General features: G+C 41.1%; 1 protein-coding gene across 4 annotated transcripts in view; it reads right to left on the reverse strand.

The window, feature by feature from the left end:
* Nucleotides 1-23049, reverse strand: part of SCAPER (S-phase cyclin A associated protein in the ER) — a 258514-nt gene that overhangs the window by 24476 nt on the left and 210989 nt on the right. For 3 of the 4 annotated variants that reach the window (XM_031440769.2, XM_031440770.2, XM_031440766.2), the window contains 2 exons: nucleotides 8211-8448; nucleotides 2953-3102 (listed from right to left, as the gene is read on the reverse strand). In XM_031440769.2, coding sequence (XP_031296629.1) covers nucleotides 2953-3102; nucleotides 8211-8448 — 388 coding nt within the window. Of the gene's footprint in view, nucleotides 1-2952; nucleotides 3103-8210; nucleotides 8449-9271; nucleotides 10270-23049 lie in introns of those variants that run through there. The other variant, XM_031440771.2, reaches the window with a different exon arrangement.

Here is a 23049-nt window from a genome sequence, read left to right on the forward strand (position 1 = left end):
AGAGATGAGCAGTGTGAAGAATTCTACAAATACCAGAGGTGGCACTTAGAGACAGTGTCTTTATAAGGTGCACTGTCTCAGTGTTTGACAATTACATTATTTCTATCAGTTTCTTACTTCTCTACTTTTTATATTCTTTCTGTGCACAGATTGTTACATTCCAGCAACTTCCCCAGGACTGAACGGGCTCCTCTGCCCTTCCCCCAGATCAGAAGCGGACGTCCAGTCAGTACTCAGTCCTTCCGGGAGGCAAGGTGTTGAGAAAGGAGGTTGGCTTTTTTTTTTTTTTTAAACTTTTCTGATTTCTTTCTTGTAGTGAACTCACCTCTCAGCAATGACCTCTAAGCCCCACTGTATCGTCTTTCCCAACTGAAAAACCATAGGGTCTCTGTCTCCTCCTTGTGCTGCTTACTGCTCTCTCTGCCCATTTCATCTGCTTCTTTCTTGTCCCAGCATGCCCAGTTGCTACTTTGCCATCAGGTCCAGGTCAGTTGCAACACGCCATTTCCAAATACCAGTTCCCCCGACCCATTTCCCATTCACTCTGATGAGCGCAGAGATACTTACAGCATGTGTTTTATCTACAGGAGAGGATTAGTCTGGGATCTGGCATGCAGAAGAACTTTGAAACCTCGCACAATTCTGAGTTCAGTAAATTCATCACAACTGAGTTGGTTTAAGCAGAGAGTTTCAAACCACCTCTAAACATGGATGCGCTGAAGGAACTGAACTTTCTGCTGTAGAACTGTTACAGCAAAATATTATTACACACACAAATTACTCAACTCTTTACAAGTGCAGTAGATAGTGTCATGATAAATGGTAAATGACTTAAGTATAAAGGAGGAAACTGTTAGGTAAACCATGGGCTGTCTATACAAGATAAAGCCATGTAGCCATTAAAAAGGATATTCACAAAGAATGATTCTGATATAATGTTAAGTATATAAAGCAGAATAGAAGTATATATATATATAAAATATGATTCAACAATGTAAAAATATTCATCGAGGGGTGGGGAGTGGGTAAAATGGGTTAAGGTGTCAAAGGCAAAAACTTCCAGTTAAAAGATAAATAAGTTCTGGGGATATGATGTACAGCATGGTGATTAAAGTTAAAACTGCACTGTATATTTGAAAGTTGCTGAGAGTAGATCTTAAAGGTTCTCATCACAAGGAAAAAAATTGAACTATGTGAGATGATGGTAGCTAAATTTACTGTGCTAATCGTTTTGTAACATATAAATATATTAAAAAATCATATTGTACACTTAAAACTAATACAGTGTTATATGTCAATTATATCTCAATAATATTAACTGGCAAAAAATATTCACAGAAAACAGACAGCAAGGGACCTGTCAAATCGGTAGCAGTGGCCATCTCAGACAGTGAGATCAGGGGTGACTGTGACTCCACCTCCTTCTTTATACTTGACTATCTTTCTCATGATCAGTAAGAAACACTTTTGTAATCAGAAAAATAAAAACAAGCTTTTAGAGGTAAATGAAATGCAATTCAGTAGGTCAAATGGTTACATACGAAGAAAAGAAAACCACATAGGCAATTTCCCTCAACTTTCCTTCCCTGAGGAGCTTTTAGAGACCCTGGAATCTGCCACCCCGTCCGTCCGCAGAAAGGACAAAGTGTCAGGACCCAGGGTGCTGGCCAGGGGAGAGCGCTGCCCGAGCGCTCCCGAGGTGGGACGTGAGAAAGATCCGCCTTCCTGGCGACCAGGTCTGCGAAGGGGGAGTTTTTCTACGTACAACACTTATTCCGGTAAGGGTCCACATTTCCTGTATTTTAATCATGGAAATCTTTCTAGAATGGACTGCATGTTCCTCAACCTTCTTAAAGGGAATGGACAGAACATACATTTTGTCTCCCTGCTCACTCAGGGCCAGCACTGGGGGCATCAGCAATCACCTGGGGGAAAACCCGGGGCTTAGCGTCCCCTGGACGCCAGACGGCCACAGTTTCTGGGATCAGGGGCGTGTCTTACTTTTTCTGTCCTCTCTCTCCTGGCCGGTAGGCAGCCTCCGCTCCGCCTGTGCAGCTCTCACCTTGTGTTTGGCTCTGGCACTGCACCCTGGCTGCTGCCCGGCTCCTGCCCTGCTCTTGTTGACTGTGGGCTAACAAACCTGGTAAGCACACCTAGAGATTTGTTTAAAAAAATGAGTAGCTTAGAGTGAGGCTTAAGGGTTGTCCAGAGGCCTTTTTCTCAGCTGTAAACCACATAATTAAGGTTGCTGAGTAGGAGGCTTTAGATAAATGAGGCTGTCAGGAATTACAATTTGACACATTACTTATGCCATACCTGTTTTTAGAAATAAAGTGCTTCACTATTATTTTTAAAATAAAATCTGTAACACAGATTTCCCAACTTTTTAAAGCAACAAAACCCTATTTACAAATGAAATCCTGATCAGAAACCAAATAATCAAAATAGTTAAAAGCAAAACTAATCTGGGTGATTCAAGGGGGTGAAACTCACATCCTGCCTTCCTGGGCTCCCCTCCAACACCATCGGAAGCCTCGTAAGCACCTAGGCAGAACCAAGGGCCAAGAGCAGTTTCATAAAGCACCAGACTCTAACGCTATCTGCAAAGTGACCCAAGATGAAAGATGCAATCAATCTCATCAAAACAAAAAATGTATGAATAAAGCATCAGAATCGGTGTGGTAAGGGAGCAGATGCTTCTGTGTTGCTTAAGAAGAGTATTTTATTAAAAACATTTTATTTTGATATCTCTAAGAGGAGGCTGTCGAGCTGGTCTAGTGCTGATCAAATCTCTTTGGGGAGAAGAAGTCAGAGACACAGCCCCGGAGCCTGGCGAGAGGGCCTCACACAGGACAGATGGGTTCCAGCAGGCTAGCCTGCCTTTTCTCACTCCAATACCTCACACTCTCCGTGCTGGGGAAGCAATGGAAGGAACCCTCCTGGGCCTCTTACCTGGTTATCTGGGTGGCTGACAGTGAAGTAGCCCACACAGACGATGACCTCATGAAGGAGGCTTTCACAGGAGACTTGGCTGCAGTGGCCCAGTAGGGAGCTGGCGATGTGCCGGAATGCAAGGGACAAGCCCTCCGCCCCTATGATAGACTGACAAAGACAAGGAGCAGTTAGAACCCCCAGCCCAGGGAGAGCCAGGGCTGCAAATCACAAAGCAAGACCGGGCCCTGCGCACTCTCTGCCCCGGTGCCGGGAAGGCCTATGGGATCTCTAGAGCACGATGCTTGGCAGTTCACTTTGGGGATTCTTGCTCTAATAAATGACCACGATAAATGCTATGTTTAACTTGAAAAAAAAAAGACAAAATAGAGCACAGCAAACTAAATGCCTGTACTGTGTAGATCTAGATGCTCACCTAAAGTATGTGTATTTATTTCATTTTAATGTTATTTTTTTCTCATTGCACAGTCTCACTGTAGAAAATCTGGAAAAATAAAAAAAAATACTAAAATTCACCTGTAAATCTACTATTTAGCTAACTTCCAATATTTTTTTTTTCTGAAGGAGAAAATATTTTCTTGTATACAGGGATAAAAATACAATTCTAATTATCTACTTACATTCAAACAGAAAAGAAACATAAATAACAACTAGTTATTGTTCAGCCAGCTCTATAAACTCAAAGCTCCCCGAAGAATGTGAAAAAACCCCCAACAACCAACCCCCCCTCAAAAAAACAAACAAACCACGAAGCCCCCTCAGCCACAAGGCTTCTGGGATCCTTTCTCAAGACAGGCAAAGGGCTGCTGGCGGTGGGCAACGCGGGAGGAGAGCCTGCGTCTGTCTGCGCAGCCTGCAGCTTCTATTTAATAAACATGTCAAACAGACAGAGCGACAGGAGGGCAAAGGGGAGAGGCGAAGCCCACAGAATACACTTGCAGCCCACACTGGAATGAAGCACCACTGCCCGCCTGTGGGAAAAGGCAGCGTTTTAAACTCATTTCTTGATCTGAGGTCTTGGCTGGCTTGAACCAGGTCAGATACGTTGCAGCTCAGAAGTTTCAATGAAATCACTCTGCCTAACAGCGGGTGAAACACAGTCCCTTTAGTGAATACTGCTGAAACCAAATTACTGCTAAATTTTAAGAGTGCCTTCTGTCTTGGTTTCATTACACTGAGACAAAATGTTTTTCAAGCCCCAAAGAGACTTCAGGACGGCCTTGCTCCTTTAAATCAAGTAGTGACACCTTCTCAGCTCAGCCCTTATTTAATTAGTTGCGTCCAGCATGCTGTGACCCAGTGCCCTCTGTTTAACCTTCACTGATAAGAGCAGGTCAAGGGGCATGTAAGTTTGAATATAAAAATTAAGCCAATTTTTCAAGGAAACTATATTTCCTTTTTAGCCAGAATTAATTGCCAAGTCAGTACATTGATTTGTTTCTTGAGACCACCTTCAATTGTAAAAACTGTCACAGTGAATGCAATATACAATATCCGGGATCTCAAGGCCATCTGTGCCGATATGAATTCAAAGTGAAGTCAGACTCTTTGCTGAAGGGAGAAAAATATTTTGACAGCCTTATTAGTATACAATGAAATGGAACCAGTTAAAAAAATTCTAATGGATAACCTTTTGCTACTACTGTGTGATGAATTCTCACACAAAAGGTCACACAGGTTTATGGCTTTGGAGAAGGGTGCAGGAGCACTGGGAATGTTGCATCAAAAACTTAACTTTTTGACTCACCATCTGCAAGATGGTTTAGGTAAATTCTTCACCTTCAGAAGCTGAGTCAGTTCACATTACCTAAGGGCCTACTATGTGCTAGCTAGCACAGTGCCTTTATGTCTCATTTAATCTTCAGACTTGTGAGTTACATGTTTTTTAGTCTCTATTTTACAGATGGGAACTGATTCTAAAGGGTTCAAATGGCTTGTCTAAGGTCATACAACTTGGTAGTATGACGGCTCAAAGTCAGGTCAGTCCGACTGCAGACCCAGAGGTCTGGATGAGGATGCTTCTCTGTAACAGCTCTACATTCTTGTGATGCATCGGGACCCAAACCATCAACAAGTCTTACACTGTCTTGTCCAACTCCTCAGCGTTTCAGAAAATTTATCTCATTTCAATTTTCTTCATCAGTTCCTTTGATCCTCCCAGGGCAATTCATAAACTGTCTCCCAGATTTTTTCTAAGGTCAGACCCATGCTGCACCTAAAATCTCTTTTTCTGCCCTTTATAAACACAGTTCCTGAAACCTCACTTTTGAAAGTAAGTTGTTTTGAGGAACTAGAACTAAGTTTCTCCGACCATACCTAGCATAAGAATGGTACTTTTCTCCTAAACTCACCTATTGCTTTACAGTGTAAATACTGTGTATTTGTGTGGTATTTTCTTGAGCTCTGCGTGCATGATTAGATGTCTATTTACATAACGATGTCTGTGTGGACAGATGTTTTGCTTTAGCTTGATATATAGAGTGCAGTGGTTACAAAAATGAATATGAATCTTTGACGGTCCTCCCATTGAGAGATGGGGGCTATGTCTGCTCCTCTTTAATCTGGAAGGCTTAGGACTGACTTAACCAATAGAGTACTGTTGATATGTAACTATATGACTTCTGAGGCCAGGTCACAAAAAGCCATGCAGTTCCTGTCTGGTTCTCTTGGAACATCTGTTTTCTGGAAACTTCCTCTCAGGACCCTCCTACTCAGAACCCAGACACCATGATGTTCTGAGAAGCCCGAGTCACACAGAGAAGCCACATGTAGAGCCTCTGGCCAATAGCTCTTGGTGAACCTAGACTTTGAGTAACCCCAGGCATAAAACTATCCCCAGATAGTGAAGCAGCCTCCAGATAATTTCAGCTCCCAGCTATTTGAGTCAACCTGCCCCTCCTCTCTGCCCCCACCCCCACCCCCAACCCCAGGCATTCGAGCCCCTCAGGTGAAGACCTACAACGTGGAGCAGTGACAAGCCACCCCCACTGTGACAGGCCCTGCCTGAATTCTGCACCCACAGAATCTGCAATCATAACAGAAAAGCTGTTGTTTACCCCACTAAGTTTGTTTTTCAAATGTATAAAAGTAACTGGAACAATAAGGTAATCGTTGGTACATGTATTAAAGGCCCTGATGCTAGAAATTCTAGGCATTTGGGTCCCTACACACGCTGATGAAGAGTAAGAGAAGAACAAGTGCTGAACGTTAGGCACCAAAGGGATGGGAGCCAGGAGGAAGGTCCCTGCAGGTCCTTTCCTGGCCTGTGCACTGGCTAAGGGGAAAAGGGTACCTGGAAATGATGGGGAAAGAATGAGAAACAATGACTGACGGTAAAATTGACTAAAATAAAATAACAGGAGAGTCAGAACGGGGATCCAAAAAAAAAAAAAAAACAAAAAACAGGAAAAATAAGAAAAACATGGAGCTACAGGAAGGAGAGAGAAGAAAGAAGCAAAGGTACTGGAGAACTGTTAGGATGCTAAGAACCTGCCAAGAAAGGACCTTCCACTTGGGAGGCGGGGCATTTCACTCTAAGAATGGCTTCGATACTCTTGAGTCATCCTGGTGTTTTTCCTGTGGTTGCGGCAAATGTGGCTCAAATAAGGGCTAATATTTTGAAGCATGGAGCTGGAGAAGAGAAACCTTGGTTTTTATCTTAGTTTGGCATAAAGGGTTACAGAAACAGACTTACAATTTTTCTAACATTATTGGCCACTGTGCCTGAAGGCCACTAGGGAGCAGACTGGCTGGAGTTCAGTGGTGCTTCTTTTGAGCGAGGCTGCACAGGCTGTGAGCTCATGGGAGGGTGAGGGGAGCAGGGACCTGGGACCCCTGACACTCAAGAGTGGACGACAGAAGGGCTGACTTAGCATAAATGCTTGTGTGTGATGTGGAGCCCCCTGCAGCAACATAATCCTGGTCAGAAGACCCATAAAACTACAAACTAAGGGATATTTTTTAAGTATTTGCTTTTCATAATCCCTGGTAACAAATCACTCTAGTTGGACCTAGCTGATGGGCAGATTGCTGGCCTCCACATTCTGAGGACATAAAATGAGCATGTCTTTATTCCCAAGCTGTTTCTGGACAGAACAGAATGCACTTGGGTCTTCATAAAATAGAAATGTTCAACCCAGACGCAAGAACCACTGGCATTTTCTGAAGCAGGTATCTCCTGTCTTAGGTGTGGCTATAAACTCTCAGAATTTTACATATTGGGTAGGTACCACCTAAAGCTAGCTCAAATGCTTTGAAAACTGAAGAGCATTAACCTTAAGGAAGAGATTTCTGTTCTTGTGGTGGATGAACTAATCTACAGACTTGAAAGATACTGAATCCAATGATACAACTCACTAATTTCTAGTTGTGAGGGGACTGCCAAGAAGACAAGAACTGCACACCTGTCATCAGCTGCAAAACAGAAGTGTTTCTTCCATCCCACTATGGCTGACGACCACTGTTTTCATACATTTGTATCTCTATAACCTTTTTCCCTTTGAGCAAAGCAATTCATCTAAATTATGAGTTCATCATCTGCCAAGTTTGTTCCTTTTTTAATGAAATCACTTGACAGTTAATAAACTGAAAGAGAAAGTCTACTCCTTGGGGGTTGCTCTGCTCCAAAGGTTCAATGGTTTTGAAAATTAAATTTCCTACATGAAAAAAATCTGTTTCTAAGCTGACAGACTGGTGTTACAGCATAAAGCAGGGTTTCTTTCTTTAGCTATAAACCTTACCTTACAGGCTTTGCACACTTAACTACACATGCGCTTCACACTGGCCGCAAGTCAGTTAAATCATCCATAGAAAGTCTTCTCAATCAAAACAATTTATCTAATTCTGGTTCCACTTACGTAAGAAACCATTACTTTTCTTAATATTTAAATGTTGATAGGATGATAATGCCTTTTCTAAAGAAATCAAGACAGAAGATTTATAACTAGTATTGTGGCATAGGCTTTGGGGTCATAGAATCATGGCCGGGCTCAGCCACACGTAACTCTGGGCAAATTACTTAACTGCCAGCTTTTCCACCTGTAAAATGGGTATAGTAATATTTTATAGGATAGTCATGAGAATAGATGAGAAAGCATATGTAGAGCACCTAGTACAATTCCTGTAATTAGCAGCTTAATAAATAGTATTTTTATAATTCCCTTTATTGTAGCTTATTCCTTATGCCCCAACCCAGAAGAACCTCACATCATATCTACAGAAAATTATTAACTTGTGGATGGTTAACCAATGCCTGGTACCTGAAAAGCAGGCAGATCAAGAGCTGCAAAGCTGTTGAAGAAACGTAAACTCTGAATGGCCACTTGGACTGTGTTCTGAGCGTAACTCTCCTTGGGACTGGTGGCACCAGGGTCTGAGACTGTTCCGTGGAAGAGGACACAGTAGAGCATATGCAGAACTCCGGCCAGGTCTGTGGCCTGAAGAGCAGCGGTCAGTCCTGTGGGATCCTGGCGATTGTTGTCAAATATGCTGTGTGACCTGACAAAGAAACATTCAAGTCTTGAAGAGAAATCTTAAAGGATGTTAGCATTTTTATAGGTCAGATGGAACAAGACAAGCAGACCGTTAAAAACAAACCATCTGAGCTGTGCAGTAAGGTAACAGGAAACCTCCAGGAGTAAGTGCAGCCCTCCCCGCCCCAGCGCACCGCGGCTCGCCCCTTTCTCCCGCTGGGAGACCCAGCTGCCCGGCTGGAGCAGTGGCCGGCAAGCATCCTGCAGCCGGGGCGGAGCGCCACCGGCCTCTGGGCCCTGTGCAGCCTCGGTAGCCCCGCTGCACTGAGCTTCTAGGTCTGGGGGAACGGGGCAGAGTCCATGAGAACTGTTGGGACTCAGAAATCAAAAACACCATGGCTTCCTTTCTGGACACACAGGGCAATCTTCTCAGGGGAGGCAGTTACCAGGAAAGCATGAGGCCTCAAAACCCGAGTCGCGTGTTGGTATACTGTGACAGGGAGATTCTGCAACTGCCTCTGAAGGCACAGGTCCATCCTCAAGGCGTACTGGCAGGACAGGTCAGAGGGGCCAGACTCCTAAGGACAAGCCAGTGCTGGATTAGCTTCTCACAAACCACCGTGAAGTCAGCCTGGCCACGGGGGCAGCCAGTGCTGTGGAGGAGCCAGAGCAATGTCAGTGGCACACGAATTCCCAAAATCAATAGGAAAGGCAAGTGTTTGCCTAGTCCACCTCACTCCTGAACTCAGGTATACACGAGGCATCGAGTGACCAAGAGTCTGCAGCTTTAGTAACTGTGGCTGCCAATCATTTATTCACCCTTTTTACCCCTGGAAACTGTACCTGGGTTTCTCTCTGAGGAAACACCTCTCCCCTTCTCAGGGCCAAGGTGTTCCAGGTGGGCCCCTTCCCATTCACGCTGGCTTAAGGGTGCGTAGGCCCATGGTGAGGGGCACATTTTCTCTCTGACTGCTCAGCATGGTTCAGGGATGGCGCATGTCATGCCAGAGAGAATGGAACGGAGGGAGATTCTTCTGCCGAAATGCTTGGAAAGAAGCCCTCACTTTTTCTCCACTGGGTCTGAATCTGAATGTTAGGTCTGCAGCTGCTGTAGTCATGTGTTCTAACCACTGTGCACATCCTCAGGTCTCCCAGTGTTGTTCCAAGTGGGCCAGTCACCTTCCGTCAGGGGAGGCAGCTTTTTCTCAGGAAGGGACGTTACAAGTCCCTGCTCAGCGTCTCTCCCTTCAATCTGGTACGATCTGCACGATCCTGAGCAGAAGCATCTTTATGTTTCTGCCACGGGATGACGCCCTTCCCTACTTGTAACCCTGACACAGGTTTCCCCCTATTTTTGTTGTCGTTATTGTTGTTTTGGTTCTTTCGGCTGGAATCTACAATGGGAGAGAGGCATGAACGATCTATGCTTATGTCTTTAACTTGCCCAGGAGCACTGAAGAGAAGCCACTAATTAAATAAGAATTTGAAAGTGCTGGCTGGCAAGTTTCTAGTATCATGTCTGGTTTTCTAATCCATAATTTTTTTCTAAAGGGATTATTTTATTCATTTTAATTTGCTAACTGCATGGAAGAAGAGTTTTGTTCATAACCACGGTAAGCGTTTACTTCCGGAAGGTGCACTACTTCTGACATTGCTGAGGGCGTGGGATGATACTGCATGCTTGATCTCATCTCAAGGAAGCAGCCCTTCTGAAATACTGTCGTCTCATTTGCACGGCAGGGCCTGCTAAGTGCATTCACATCTTTCACCTCGTCTCAGTCTCAGCTCTTCATAGTTGGTGGAGAAAGTATCGTTCTCCCCACTGCACACGCGAAGCAAATGAGACCTAGAGAGAGTCAGTGAGATATTTTAGGTCATACACGTTTGTTGGTGGCAAAGGCAGGGGTACCACCAAGAACTTTTGACTCTCTTAAAGGCAGTGCTTTGTCTAAAGACCAAAACAACCAGGCCAAACAGGAGGTGACCTCTTCTTCTGCCTCCAAGCCTTCTCTTAAATCAAATTTTCAGATTAACTGAACACTGTTAAACAAAGTACACAGAGACTGTAATGTAATTTTGTATCATCATGGAGAGACCACTTCTTGTCTTATGGGACTCAGTAAAAAAAAAAAAAGTTCATAAATGATATTTATTTGCTTATAGGCACATCTGAACCTTTACACAAACTGTTAGCTAATGTCCGCTGGCTGTTCCCTCCTTCCTTCCATTATAGCCCTGAGTTAGGGGTCAGACCCTGACTAGAGATTAATGTGTCTGAGTTTATGATACAGGTTCCAAAAAGGGGTCTGTGTTTGTTTAACACTGACTGCCTTTTAGAACCAATGACAAGTCAGAAGACATTTCTCCCTAAAGCTAATTTCTAATAGGCTTTCAGAACCTTGGGGGTGAGTGACATCATTGCTGGTGACAGCAGTTTTACTGCTCTGTGATTTCAGAATGGGGACCTCCTCCTTACTGCCTGTGTTGTTTTTAAACTGATTATCAGCATATTCAAATGCAGATATTCAGGAATACAGCTTTATCATTTAGAACACTTTATAATAGCTAATCTTTTTAAACACTTATTAAATAAATGCTATTACTTCTTCAAAAAAATTTTAAAAAGCAAGTGAAAGCCATGAGAAGAGTTCCTCCTCTCTGCACCCCACCCTATTTAGGGAACTACTAAACTATAAAACAACACATTTCAGGATCTTTTGCAGTATTCTTCTGATGAAATAAAAATGCTGACTCAGAAAAATCAATTAAATTAGCATTCAAGAACTCAGATGTGGAAATAGTTCAAAATTGTGTATAATATAGCTTCATGGAAAAGATGATTCACTTTAAAATGATCCTACAGAACGCAGAGGGTGGAAGGGAGGGGGAGGGCTTGTCTGCTGCATTTGGCTTCCACAGGACTAATGTAGACCTGAAGGGACTTAAGAGAGAATGTTTACTTTTGATTTAGTTTGAAATACAGATAATTTGTCCATGAACAGGCCCCTGGCTCCTGTTGGTCTTAAATGTCAGCTATAATCACTTTAAGCCTAAATGTTTATAATAAAAAAGTAAAAGGCCTTATTCATATCAGGCACAAGTTATAAAAAGTTTTCTTTTAAAAATACACAGAAGATATGAAAAATCAGATCTGAAACCTTTTGTATATTACACTCTGAGATCTTCTGAATTTTACTGGATTTTGCAGTGTTTCTCTTTGGTCTCTAGGACTAGAGGTCTTAGTGGCATGTTCATTTCTGTTTATTAAAAGCTAGATTCAATCAGAAAAACTAACTGAGTCGTCAACACTCCTGCACAGTTCTGAAAACTCTACTCTGCTTTTAAGGATAGGATAGCTGGGCAAAAAAAGCAATGATTTGTGAGCATGAATCAAGTGTTATCCACGCCATCTTTGGTATTTTAAATTACTTACGTACCAGACCTTATCTGGTCCAAAAAGGCAGCTGTGACAGCCCCAGACAGTATAACCCCCTTTTCCCATTTGTTTCTGGCTTGTTTGCTCTGGCATCCTTGTGTCCCAGACTTCTGGCTTGGTAACGTCCATCCTGATCTGCTTAGTGCTGGTGATCTTGCAGACTGTTCTCCCAGCTTCTTGGATTTTGGCTTTGTTCCCTCCCTTAGATCTGGAATCCCTGAGGCACCTTGTCAGAATCTCCCATTTTAGCCTCTGAATCCAGATTCACTCAAAGGTCTGCCTAGTGCTGGGAGTGGGTGGGATTAAGCCACTGTCTCTCCCAATGATGGATGTGAACTTCACTGCTCAAGGAGAAGTGAATTATTTCTTAGAGAGGTATTCCAGTAGTGGGCTCTCACGTACTGAGAAAGCTGACCTGCAAACGGTAATATCATCATTCATCAGGCTTTGCAGTGAGCAAAAGGGACATGATGATCTGTCATATGCTCTCATTTAAAAAGCCAAAGTACCCGTACTCGAGGAACAGTGACCACCCATGATGTGCAAAGTCCAGGAAGACCAGGCCCCTGTCCTAGAGGAGGTTACAGACTAGTAGGGGTAGGAGATGCGTCAGTTTCCTACTGCCGCTGGAAAGATTATCACAAGCTAGCTGTTCAAAACAACACAAATTTATTCTCTTATGGTTCTGGGGGTCAGAAATCCAAAATAAGTATCCTGGGCTAAAATTAAAGTGTTACCAAGCTGTGTTCCTCCTGGAGGCTGTAGGGGCAAATTTATTTCCTTGCCTTTTACAATATCTAGAGTAGGGTTCCATTCCTTGGCTTTCAGCCCCTTCCTCTGTCTTCAAAGCCAGCAGCACAGTGTCTTCAAGTCCCTCTAACGCTGACTTTCCTGCTTCCCTCTTTCATTCACAAGGACCTCTGTGATTACGCTGGGCCCACCTGGATAATCCAGGCTACTCTCCCAGTCTCAGGATCCTTAATCATTTCTGCAAAATCCCTTCTGCCATGTGAGGTTTACATTTGTATTTATTTGTAGGTTCTGAGGATTAGGGTATAAATATCTTTGGCAGGGCATTATCCCCCAACCCATGGCTTTTTTTTATTGTGGTAACATACACACAAAATTTACCCCCTTAACTATTTTTAAGTGTACAGTTCAATAGTATTAAACATACTGTGCAACCATTACTACCAACCATCTCCATCCTGTAAAGCTGAAACTCTGTTATACTCATTAAACAGTAACTTTCCATTCCCCCTCCCCCCAGCAAGCACCATTTTACTTTGTTTCCATGATTCTGACTACTCTAAGTAAATTATACAAGTGAAATCATTATACACTATTTGGTTTTTTGTGACTGGATTATTTCACATAGCATAATGTCCTCAAGGTTCATCCATGATGTAGCACATGACAGAATTTCCTTTCTTTTAAGACTGAATAATATTCCACTATATGTATATAACAAATTTTGTTTATCCATTCATCCACTGATGGACACTTGGGTTGCTTCCATTTCTAGCTACCGTGAATAATGCTGCTATGAACATGAGTATAAAAACATGTCTTCAAGATCCTGCTCCTAATTCTTCTCAATATACATCCAGAAGTAGAACGGCTTGATCATATGGTGATTCTATTTTTAATTTTTTGAGTAACTGCCATAACATTTCCCACAGCAGCTGTCCTATTTTACATTCCCACCAACAATGCGTAAGTGCTCCAATTTCTCCACATCCTCACCAAAGCTTTTTTTTTTCTTTTTTCAGTAGGCATCCTAATGGGTGTGAGGGGATATATCTCATTGTAGTTTTGATTTGCATTTCCCTATGATCAATGATGTTGAACATTTTTTCAGGTGCTTATTGACCTTTTGTATATCTTCTCTGGAGAAATGTTTATTTAAGGCTTTTGCCCACTTTTTAATTGAGCTGTTTGTTGCTGAATTTTAGGAGTTTTCCATAGTTCCTGGATATTAATCAGGAACTTATCAGATATATGACTTGCAAATATTTTCTCCCATTCTTTGGGTTACTCCTTTACTCTGCTGATATTATCTTTAGATGCACAAATCAAAAAAATTTCCATGTAGTCTGTCTACTTTTCATTTGCCTATGCCTCTGGTAGTCATTTCCAAAGAAATCACTGCTAACTTCAATGTCATGAAGCTTTTGCCCTATGTTTCCTTCTAAGAGTTTAAAAGTTTTAGGTCTTACATTTAGGTTTCTGATCCATTTCAAGTTATGATGTTAAGGTAAATGTTCAGTTTCATTCTTTTGCTTATGGATATCCAGTTTCTCCAGTACCATTTGTTGAAGAGGCTGTCCTTTCCTATTCAATGGTCTTGGAACCCTTGTCAAAATCATTTCACTACCTATACAAGGGTTTAAGTCTGGGCTCTCTACTCTATTCCATTGCTATAGACATCTGTCTTTATGTCAATATCACACTATTTTGATTACTGTATCTTTGTAGTAAGTTTTGAAATGAGGAAGTGTGAGTCCTCCCACTTTGTTCTTCTTTTTCAAGACTGTTTTGGCTATTTGGGGGGTCCCCTGAGATTCCATATGAATTTTAGGATGGGTTTTTTTCTATTTTTGAAAAAAAAAAAAGCCATTGGGATTTTGAGAGGGATTGCAAGGAATCTATATAGATTGCTTTGGGTAGTAATGACATCGCAGGAATCTTGAGTCTTGTAATCCATGAACATGGGATGTATTTCCAATGTATGCCTTCTTTAATTTCTTTTGGCAATGTTTTGTACTTTTCATCGTACAACTCTTTCACCTTCCTGGTTAAGCTAATTCTTAAGTTTTCCTTTTGATGCTACCGTAAGTAGAACTGTTTTCATAATTTCGTCTTCAGATGGTTCATTGTTACGTGTATAAAAATGCCACTGATTGTTATGAGTTAGCTGACTTTGTATTCTGCTGCTTCACTGAATTCAATCATTAGTTTTAACAGTTTTTTAGGTGGAATCTTTGGGGTTTTCTACAATGTAAGATCATATCATCTGCAAATAGAAAATCTTCCTTCTTCCCTTTCATTTTAGATGAATTTTAGTTCTTTTCCTCACTTAATTGCTTTGTTTAGAACTTCCAGTACTATGTTGAATAGAAGTGGCAGAAGTGGGCATCCTTGCCTTGTTCTGATATTAGAGGAAAAGCTTTTCTATTTTTTTTTTTTAGCCTCTACTTCATTGATTTCTGCTCTTATTTTTATGATTTCTTTCCATCTACTAATTTTGAATTTTGTTTGTCTGTTCTTTTTGTAGTTCCATTAGGCAAAAGGCTAGGTTGTTTGTTTGAGGTTTTTCTTGTTTTCTGAGGTAAGCTTGTATCACTATTAACTTCCCTTTTAGAACTGCTTTTGCTGGGTCTCACAGATTTTGGATCATTGTGTTTTTGTTTTCATTTGTCTCTGGGTATTTTTAAAATTTCTTCTTTGATTTCTAGTCTCATAGCGTTTTGGTCAAAAAAGATGCCTGATATGAATTCAGTTTTCTTAAATTTACTGAGACTTGTTTTGTGGTCTAGTATATGATCTATCCTGGAGAATGTTCCATGTACACTTTTAAAGAATGTGTATTCTGCTGCTTTTGGATGAAATCTTCTTTATATTTATGTCTATTTGGTCTAATTTCTCATTTAAGGCCAGTGTTTCCTTATTGACTTCTGTCAGGATGATTTGTCTATTGATGAAAGTGGGGTGTTAAAATCCCCTACTATTACTGTGTTACTGTCAATTTCTCCTTTTATATCCATTAATATTTGCTTTATGTATTGATGTGCTCCTATCTTGGGTGCATATGTATTTGCAATTGTTATATCTTCTTCTTGGATTGATCCTTGATCATTGTGTGATGTCCCTCTTTGTCTCTTAGTATAGCCTGTTTTAAAGTCTGTCTTGTCTGATATAAGCATTTCTACCCCATCTTTCTTTTGATTTCCATTTGCATGGAATACCTTTTTCTAAATCCTCACTTTTCAGTCTGTGTGTGTCTTTAGATCTAAAGTGAGTCTCTTGTAGGTAGCATATATATGGATCTTGTTTTTTAATCCATTCGGCCACTCAATATCTTTTGATTGGAGCATTTAGTCCATTTACATTTAAAGTAATTATTGATAGGTATGTACTTATTGCCATTTTGTTAGCTGTTTTTAGCTGTAAGTTTTGATATGCTGTGTTTTCATTTTCATTCACCTATAAGTATTTTCAAATCTCTTTTGTGATTTAGTTCTTGAATGATTTTTTTAAGAGTGCTTTAATTTCCACAAATTTGTGAATTTTCTAGTTTTACTTTTATTATTGATTTCTCTTTTCAAACATTTTTTATTGATTTATAATAATTTTACAATGCTGTGTCAAATTCCAGTGTAGAGCCCAATTTTTCAATTATACATGAACATATATATATTCCAAGTCACATTTTTTTCTCTGTGAGCTACCATAAGATCTTGTATATATTTCCCTGTGCTATACAGTATAATCTTGTTTATCTAGTCTACATTTTGAAATCACAGTCTATCCCTTCCCACCCCGTGACCCCTTGGCAACCACAAATTTCTATTCTATGTCTATGAGTCTGTTTCTGTTTTGTATTTATGTTTTGTTTTGTTTGTTTTTTGTTTGTTTTTTTAAATTCTACATATGAGCGATCTCATAAGGTATTTTTCTTTCTCTTTCTGGCTTACTTCACTTAGAATGACATTCTCCAGGAGCATCCATGTTGCTGCAAATGGCGTTATGTTGTCGGTTTTTATGGCTGAATAGTATTCCATTATATAAATATACCACATCTTCTTTATCCAGTCATCTGTTGATGGACATTTAGGCTGTATCCATGTCTTGGCTATTGTAAATAGTGCTGCTATGAACACTGGGGTGCAGGTGTCATTTTGAAGTAAGGTTCCTTCTGGATATATGCCCAGGAGCGGGATTCCTGGGTCATATGGTAAATCTATTCCTAGTCTTTTGAGGAATCTCCATACTGTTTTCCACAGTGGCTGCACCAAACTACATTCCCACCAGCAGTGTAGGAGGGTTCCCTTTTCTCCACAGCCTCTCCAGCATTTGTCATTTGTGGACTTTTGAATTATGGTCATTCTGACTGGTGTGAGGTGATACCTCATTGTAGCTTTGATTTGCATTTCTCTGATAATTAGTGATACTGAGCATTTTTTCTTGTGTCTATTGATCATTTGTATGTCTTCCTTGGAGGATTGCTCGTTTAGGTCTTCTGCCCATTTTTGGATTGGGTTTATTATTGATTTCTTACTTCATCTTGTTATGGTCAGAGAAGATATTTTGTATGATGCCTATCTTTTAAAGTCTACTGAGACTTAATTAGCGGCCTAGTATGTATTTTATCCTGGAAAATGTCCCATGTACACTTGAGAAGAATGTGTATTTTGTTTTGGGGTAGAATGTTCAGAAAGGGCATTATTCTGCCTACCACAGGGGGCCTAGTCATTCATGAGTCATTTATTCAACAAATATTTACTGAGAAACTACTTTGTGGCAAGCACTTTTCTAGCCACTGGGATTCAGAAATAAAATCTGTATTCTTTTTCTCATAAAGCTTACATGTTAGTGCAGGAGATATAATGAACAAATAAATATAATATGTAATATATAGTATGGCAGGTGTGCTAAGTTCTCTAGAGAAGCAGGGGACATGGGTAGGGAGTGAAGATGGGGGGGTGGTGCTATTTTATATAGGGTGGCTGAGGAATCCCTTTCTAAAGTATTACCTAAGCAGAATTCTACAGAAAGTGAGGAAGAAAGCCATGTGGGTGCCTGCAGCAAAAGTGTTTTTGGCAGAGGAGCAGCAAGTCTTAAGGCTTAAGCCAGGACCATGCATGACATATTCAAGAAATGGCAAGAAGGCCAGTGTGCCTACAGCAGGTTAAGTAAGTGGAAGAATAATCGGGGATGAGGGCAGAGAGGAAACAGGAAGAAGACAGGGTAGGGTCTTGTAGATTATTGTAAGGACATTAGAATGATTTTACTGAATGAGATGGAAAACCATTTTAAGGTTTTGAGCAGAGAAGGGATGTAATATGACTTTGGTTTAAAAATAATCACTACAGCTCACTGGTTTAAAAGTTTTTAGAAGAGCCAAGGCAGAAGCAGAGAGGTCAGTTAGGAGACTGTTTCAGTCATCCAAGTGGGAGATTATGGTGGTGAACCAGGATGATAGCCATGGATGTGGTAAGAAGTGGTTGGATTCTGAAAATATTCAGAAGGGAAAGTCAACAAGATTTCCTAATAGACTGGATGTAGGTGTGAGAAAAAGAAGAGTGAAAAATGGCTTAATGGTTTTGGCCTGAGTAATTGAAAGAATGAAGCTGCCATTTATGGAAATGGGGAAGACAGTGGATAGAGCATGTCTGGGAAGGACAAACAAGGAATTCAGCTTTAAGCTTGTTAAATTCAAGATGCCTACTGGACCTCTAAGTGAAGATACTAGATTGGAAGTTGGATAAAATGAATTTCCCAAGGGTAGGGAATTTTGTCTGTTTTGTCCCCAGGACTTGGAACAATATCTGACATAGAGTAGCCACTGAATAGACATTTGCTGAATAAATGAATAAATACATAAGCCAGAGTTCAGAGGAGTGATCTGCGCCTGAGATATCTGGGAGTCATCAATACACGGAGGGTATTCAAAGCCAGATCATCTAGTGAGTGAACAAAGATTAATCTGCAAATTGAGCCTTGGGATACTCTAATATGTAGAAGTTGGGGAGATGAGAATAAAGTAGCAAAGGAAACTGAAAAATAGGAACCAGTGGGGTAGGAGGAAAATTAGGGAGTGTGGTGTCCTAGAAGCTAAGTAAGGATAGTTTCAAGGAGGAGGAAGTAACACATAAAAGAGTTGAATGAAAAATAAATGAGGCCTAAAAAAGGGTGAAATTTATAGAAATGACTATTAAAGCCTATTTTTAGATTATAAAAACTAACTGCATATGTTTAGGATGGGAAGAGGGGAAGTGAGAGGGGACTGGAAGATAGCTTTCAGTGGTGGGGGGGAAGACTTAGTAAATTAGCTGCCTCCCTGTTTAAATGAAGAAACAGTCTTGCTTGATTCCTCATTAACCTAATCTAATTTTGACTGAGCTCACACAAGTACAGTGGACACAAGTGGAAAGGTTTCTCCTGCTCCACTGCACTAAACAACTGTTCTTGGGGTATGGGGTCCAGTACTGGAGGCAGCATTACATTCAGGACATCGATGTATCAGAAAGTTCCTAAGGAAAGTGATTTGTGTGGTGAAGTATCTGGAAACAATGTCACCTGAGAAACATTTGAAGGAATTGCAAAATTTATCTCAGAACTGGAGAATATAAAGGTTATTTTCAAACTGAAGAGGTTATTACACTGTTATTTATTATCTCAGAGCAGAGATGTTACCCAAAAACACATATTAGATAAATTTATGGGAAAATTTCTAACAATTACAATACCCAAAAGTTAAATGGGCTGTGGGTGAGGTATTACATTCTTTTCTATTCTGCAAATAAGAGGAGGAACATGTTCACTGAAGTGGCAGAGGGCACTCAAAACTCAGCTGGGCATGGGACTGGAAGGTGCCTAAGATTCTGTTCTATTCTGGGGTGTAGGAACAGAAGTGAATCAACTTTGAAAATTATTGTCTCCTACACACACACACACACACACACACACACACACACACAATCTACACTTTATGTATACAGGAGATGTTGAAAATAGCTTGCTTCATGGAGGTCTAATTTGGAGCCCTGTTGAAAGGAATGAGGGTGACTTAGTGGAGATGTGAGAGCAAGAGAAAACTCAAGGTGGCAGAGATGCATGTGTAAGCACTGTAAGATAGTCTGGAAATTTGGTCAGAGAAGAGGAAAAATACAAGGGCAATTAATGAGTGAGAACATTAGGTAGAGCGAGGCTGGTTGATACCTGGATTTCCCCAAGTACCTGGTTATGAGTTTCAGCAGAACTCAAAGAGGAACTTCTGAGAAGGAAAACTTCCTGGGAAGAGCAGTGATGGACAGTGAAAACAGACATTCTTGCTGTTTGGGCTCAACAACCTACAACACTCTGGAGAAAGAGGAAGACAAGAGGACCCCATGAGAGTGGAAGGTAAAGGGTGAGGCCCCTAAGAAGAAATTCTGGTCTCTGGCAGAAGTCTGAATGGAGGCCCGAGAAAGTGGAAGATAAAGAGGTGATGGGCTCAGGACAGTCCTGGGACAACAAAGGTGAAAGGAAGAAAGGGCACGGAGGAGCAGAGATGCAGCAGCTCCAGACGACCGAGAACAGCACAGGGTCCCAGACCTTCCTGCAGGTGACGGGCTGTTGTCCAAGAACGCCTCTCAGGCGGGACACTTCTGACCTCTCCATCTTCAGTTTTCTCATAGTCACTGTAAACAGCAAGGGGCCGTAGGCTGATTTTGGCTAGTTTAGCTGATATTTTGTGTTTCTCTTATCTTCAGCATTTGGCAGTTAGGCTGAAGGAGCTCTGCCAGAGACTCTGCGTTGCTGCCAAGTGAAAGCAGTTACTTCTGGGCGAGGAACTGGGAGTAACAGGGCAAACCTGTCATGTGCGGGCTGCGTGGTGTAGTTCCCTCCGGCCTGATCTTGCCGGATTCCACTCTTGCCCTTCTAATCCATTCTCTACAGAGTAAACAAGTGCTCTTTCTGCTTTTTAAGTAATCAGATCACGTTGGTCTCCTGCTTAAATCCTCCAAGGGCTTCCCATCACACTTAGAATAAAACGCGAACTTCCACCCTCTCTGTCCTCACCTCTTGGCCCTTACTCTCTCACTTCATCTCCTAGCACTTTTGCACTCATCACGTTCCAGCATCCTGCCTTCTCTGTTTCTGGTACGTACCCACGTCAGATATTTGAGAATCATCAGCTTGCTATTCTGCTCAACTAGAATATTCTCCCCTTCCGTCTTTACAGAGCTGGCTCCTTCTTAGCTTCAGTGCCATCTCCCCAGAGAGGCTTCTCCGACTGTTCGATTTACAGAAGTCCCTGCTCAAGTCACTCTGCTACATTACCCTGCTTTATTTTCTCATGCCACTACCACTAGCTAAAATTATATCATTTGTTTGTTGGTTTGTCACCTTTTTCTCCTGTTAGACTGCAAGTTCCACAGAGCAGGTGTTTTGTTCACCACTGGATCCTTTCTGTTTATATATTTGTTTTCATATTTTTTCATTAAAGGTTATTACAAGATATTGAATATAGTTCCCTGTGCTATACAGAAGAAATTTGTTTTTTTAAATTTATTTTTATATATAGTGGTTAACATTGCAAATCTCAAACTCCCAAATTTATCCCTTCCCACCCACTTGCCTTCGGTAACCATAAGTTGTTTACCTATGTCTGTGAGTCTATTTCTGTTTTGTAGTTGAGTTCAACAGTGTCTTTCTTTTCCTTTTTTTTTTTTTTAGATTTCACATATGAGTGATATCATATGATATTTTTCTGGCTTACTTCACTTAGAATGATGATCTCCAGGTCCATCCATGTTGCTGCAAATGGCATTATTTTATTCTTTTTCATGGATGAGTAGTATTCCATTGTATAAATATACCACAGCTGCTTTCCCAGTCATCTATCGAGGGACATGTAGGTTGCTTCCAAGTCTTGGCTGTTGTATATAGTGCTAATACGAACACTGGGGTGCATGTATCTCTTTGAAATAGAGTTCCCTCCGGCTATATGCCCAGGAGTGGGATTGCTGTATCATATGGTAAGTCTATTTTTAGTTTCTTGAGGAATCTCCATACTGTTTTCTATAATGGCCGCACCAAACTGCATTCCCACCAGCAGTGTAGAAGGGTTCCCTTTTCTCCACACCCTCTCTAGCATTAATTATTCATGGACTTTTAATGATGGCCATTCTGACTGGTGTCAGGTGACACCTCATTGTAGTTCTGATTTGCATTTCTTTGATAATTAACGATATTGAGCACTTTTTTCATGCACCACTGAATTCTTAATCACTTGAGAAGTGTCTGGCACATAACAAGTGCTCGGTAAACAGTAATTAATAAAGATTTCCCAAAGCAATGGAAGGAAGAGAGGGGGAATGGTCTCAGCAAGGCATGCTAAAAGCATGAAGGCCTTGGACACCTCCTTCTTATGTTAGGGGAAGAACATGAGATGTGGGCAGCCCTTCCTCCTACGTCAAGAGTAGGCCAGGAAATGGGGCGCTGGCGCAGGTCAGTGGTACACACTGGTGTTTGCTAACACTGCCAGTCACAGCTGTTTCCCGAGTTCTTGTTTTATTTCTGGCCTGCTGCTAGGTGCCTGGAAGGGAGCAGTCTGGGTATTTAGTCTCTCTCCTTAGTGAAACCTTTTAATTGGAAGACATAAAACATATAATCAGGACAAAAGAACTAAAGAATTAGAAGTAGACAAATATCAAGTATGAGGTATAAACAGTAGGTGCTGTGTCCTCTTTCTGAGGCAAGCATTTTTTGATTGAATTGGATAGGACTGGATTGGACTCTGAAAGACAAAAGTTAAAGATAACTAAGGTTTTGGGTCTTAAGAATCTGTGCAGATGACTATAATCATGAGCAGAATAAGGTAATTTGGAGGAAAACTTCAACTTTGGTTGAAAGTCAATGAGCTTAGAATCTGACATACTAAATAAAAGTTCCTGGTAGAAACTGCCAGTAGGAATTCCAACAGGAAACGTCTATCAGGGCCTTGTTTATGAAGATAGTTTGTGCCTGAACTTTACTTGCTTCTGGCTTGATTTACTTTTTACTATCTATTTTTATTCTAATTTTTCATCTTTAAAAAAATTTTTTTGAAGTATACATTTCTGTAAGTCATATCAAATCTTTTGGAACAAAGTGGGACACAATACATATAAAAATAGCACACCTAGTTCCACTAGCTTGTCCTATTATATATGCTTCATTCCCCATCTCCCCAAACCATCAAGCCAAGCCCTTTGTCCAAGGACAGTGGCAAAAGATGACAGGAGAAAGGTGACAACACCAAGTATGAGACTGCAGAGAGAACAGATACCGATGAGAATGCGAGAGTGGGAACACACTTATCCCTAGACGAGGTTGGAATGTGGCAGACTGCGTCTTTCAAACATAACCACAGCAATATCTCTGGTACAATATGCTCTTCTAGAACATTCATATTCCACATGAAGAGATGAAGTCTATTTC

The sequence above is a fragment of the Camelus dromedarius genome, chromosome 29 (assembly GCF_036321535.1).
Source record: "Camelus dromedarius isolate mCamDro1 chromosome 29, mCamDro1.pat, whole genome shotgun sequence".
Classification (NCBI taxonomy): domain Eukaryota; kingdom Metazoa; phylum Chordata; class Mammalia; order Artiodactyla; family Camelidae; genus Camelus; species Camelus dromedarius.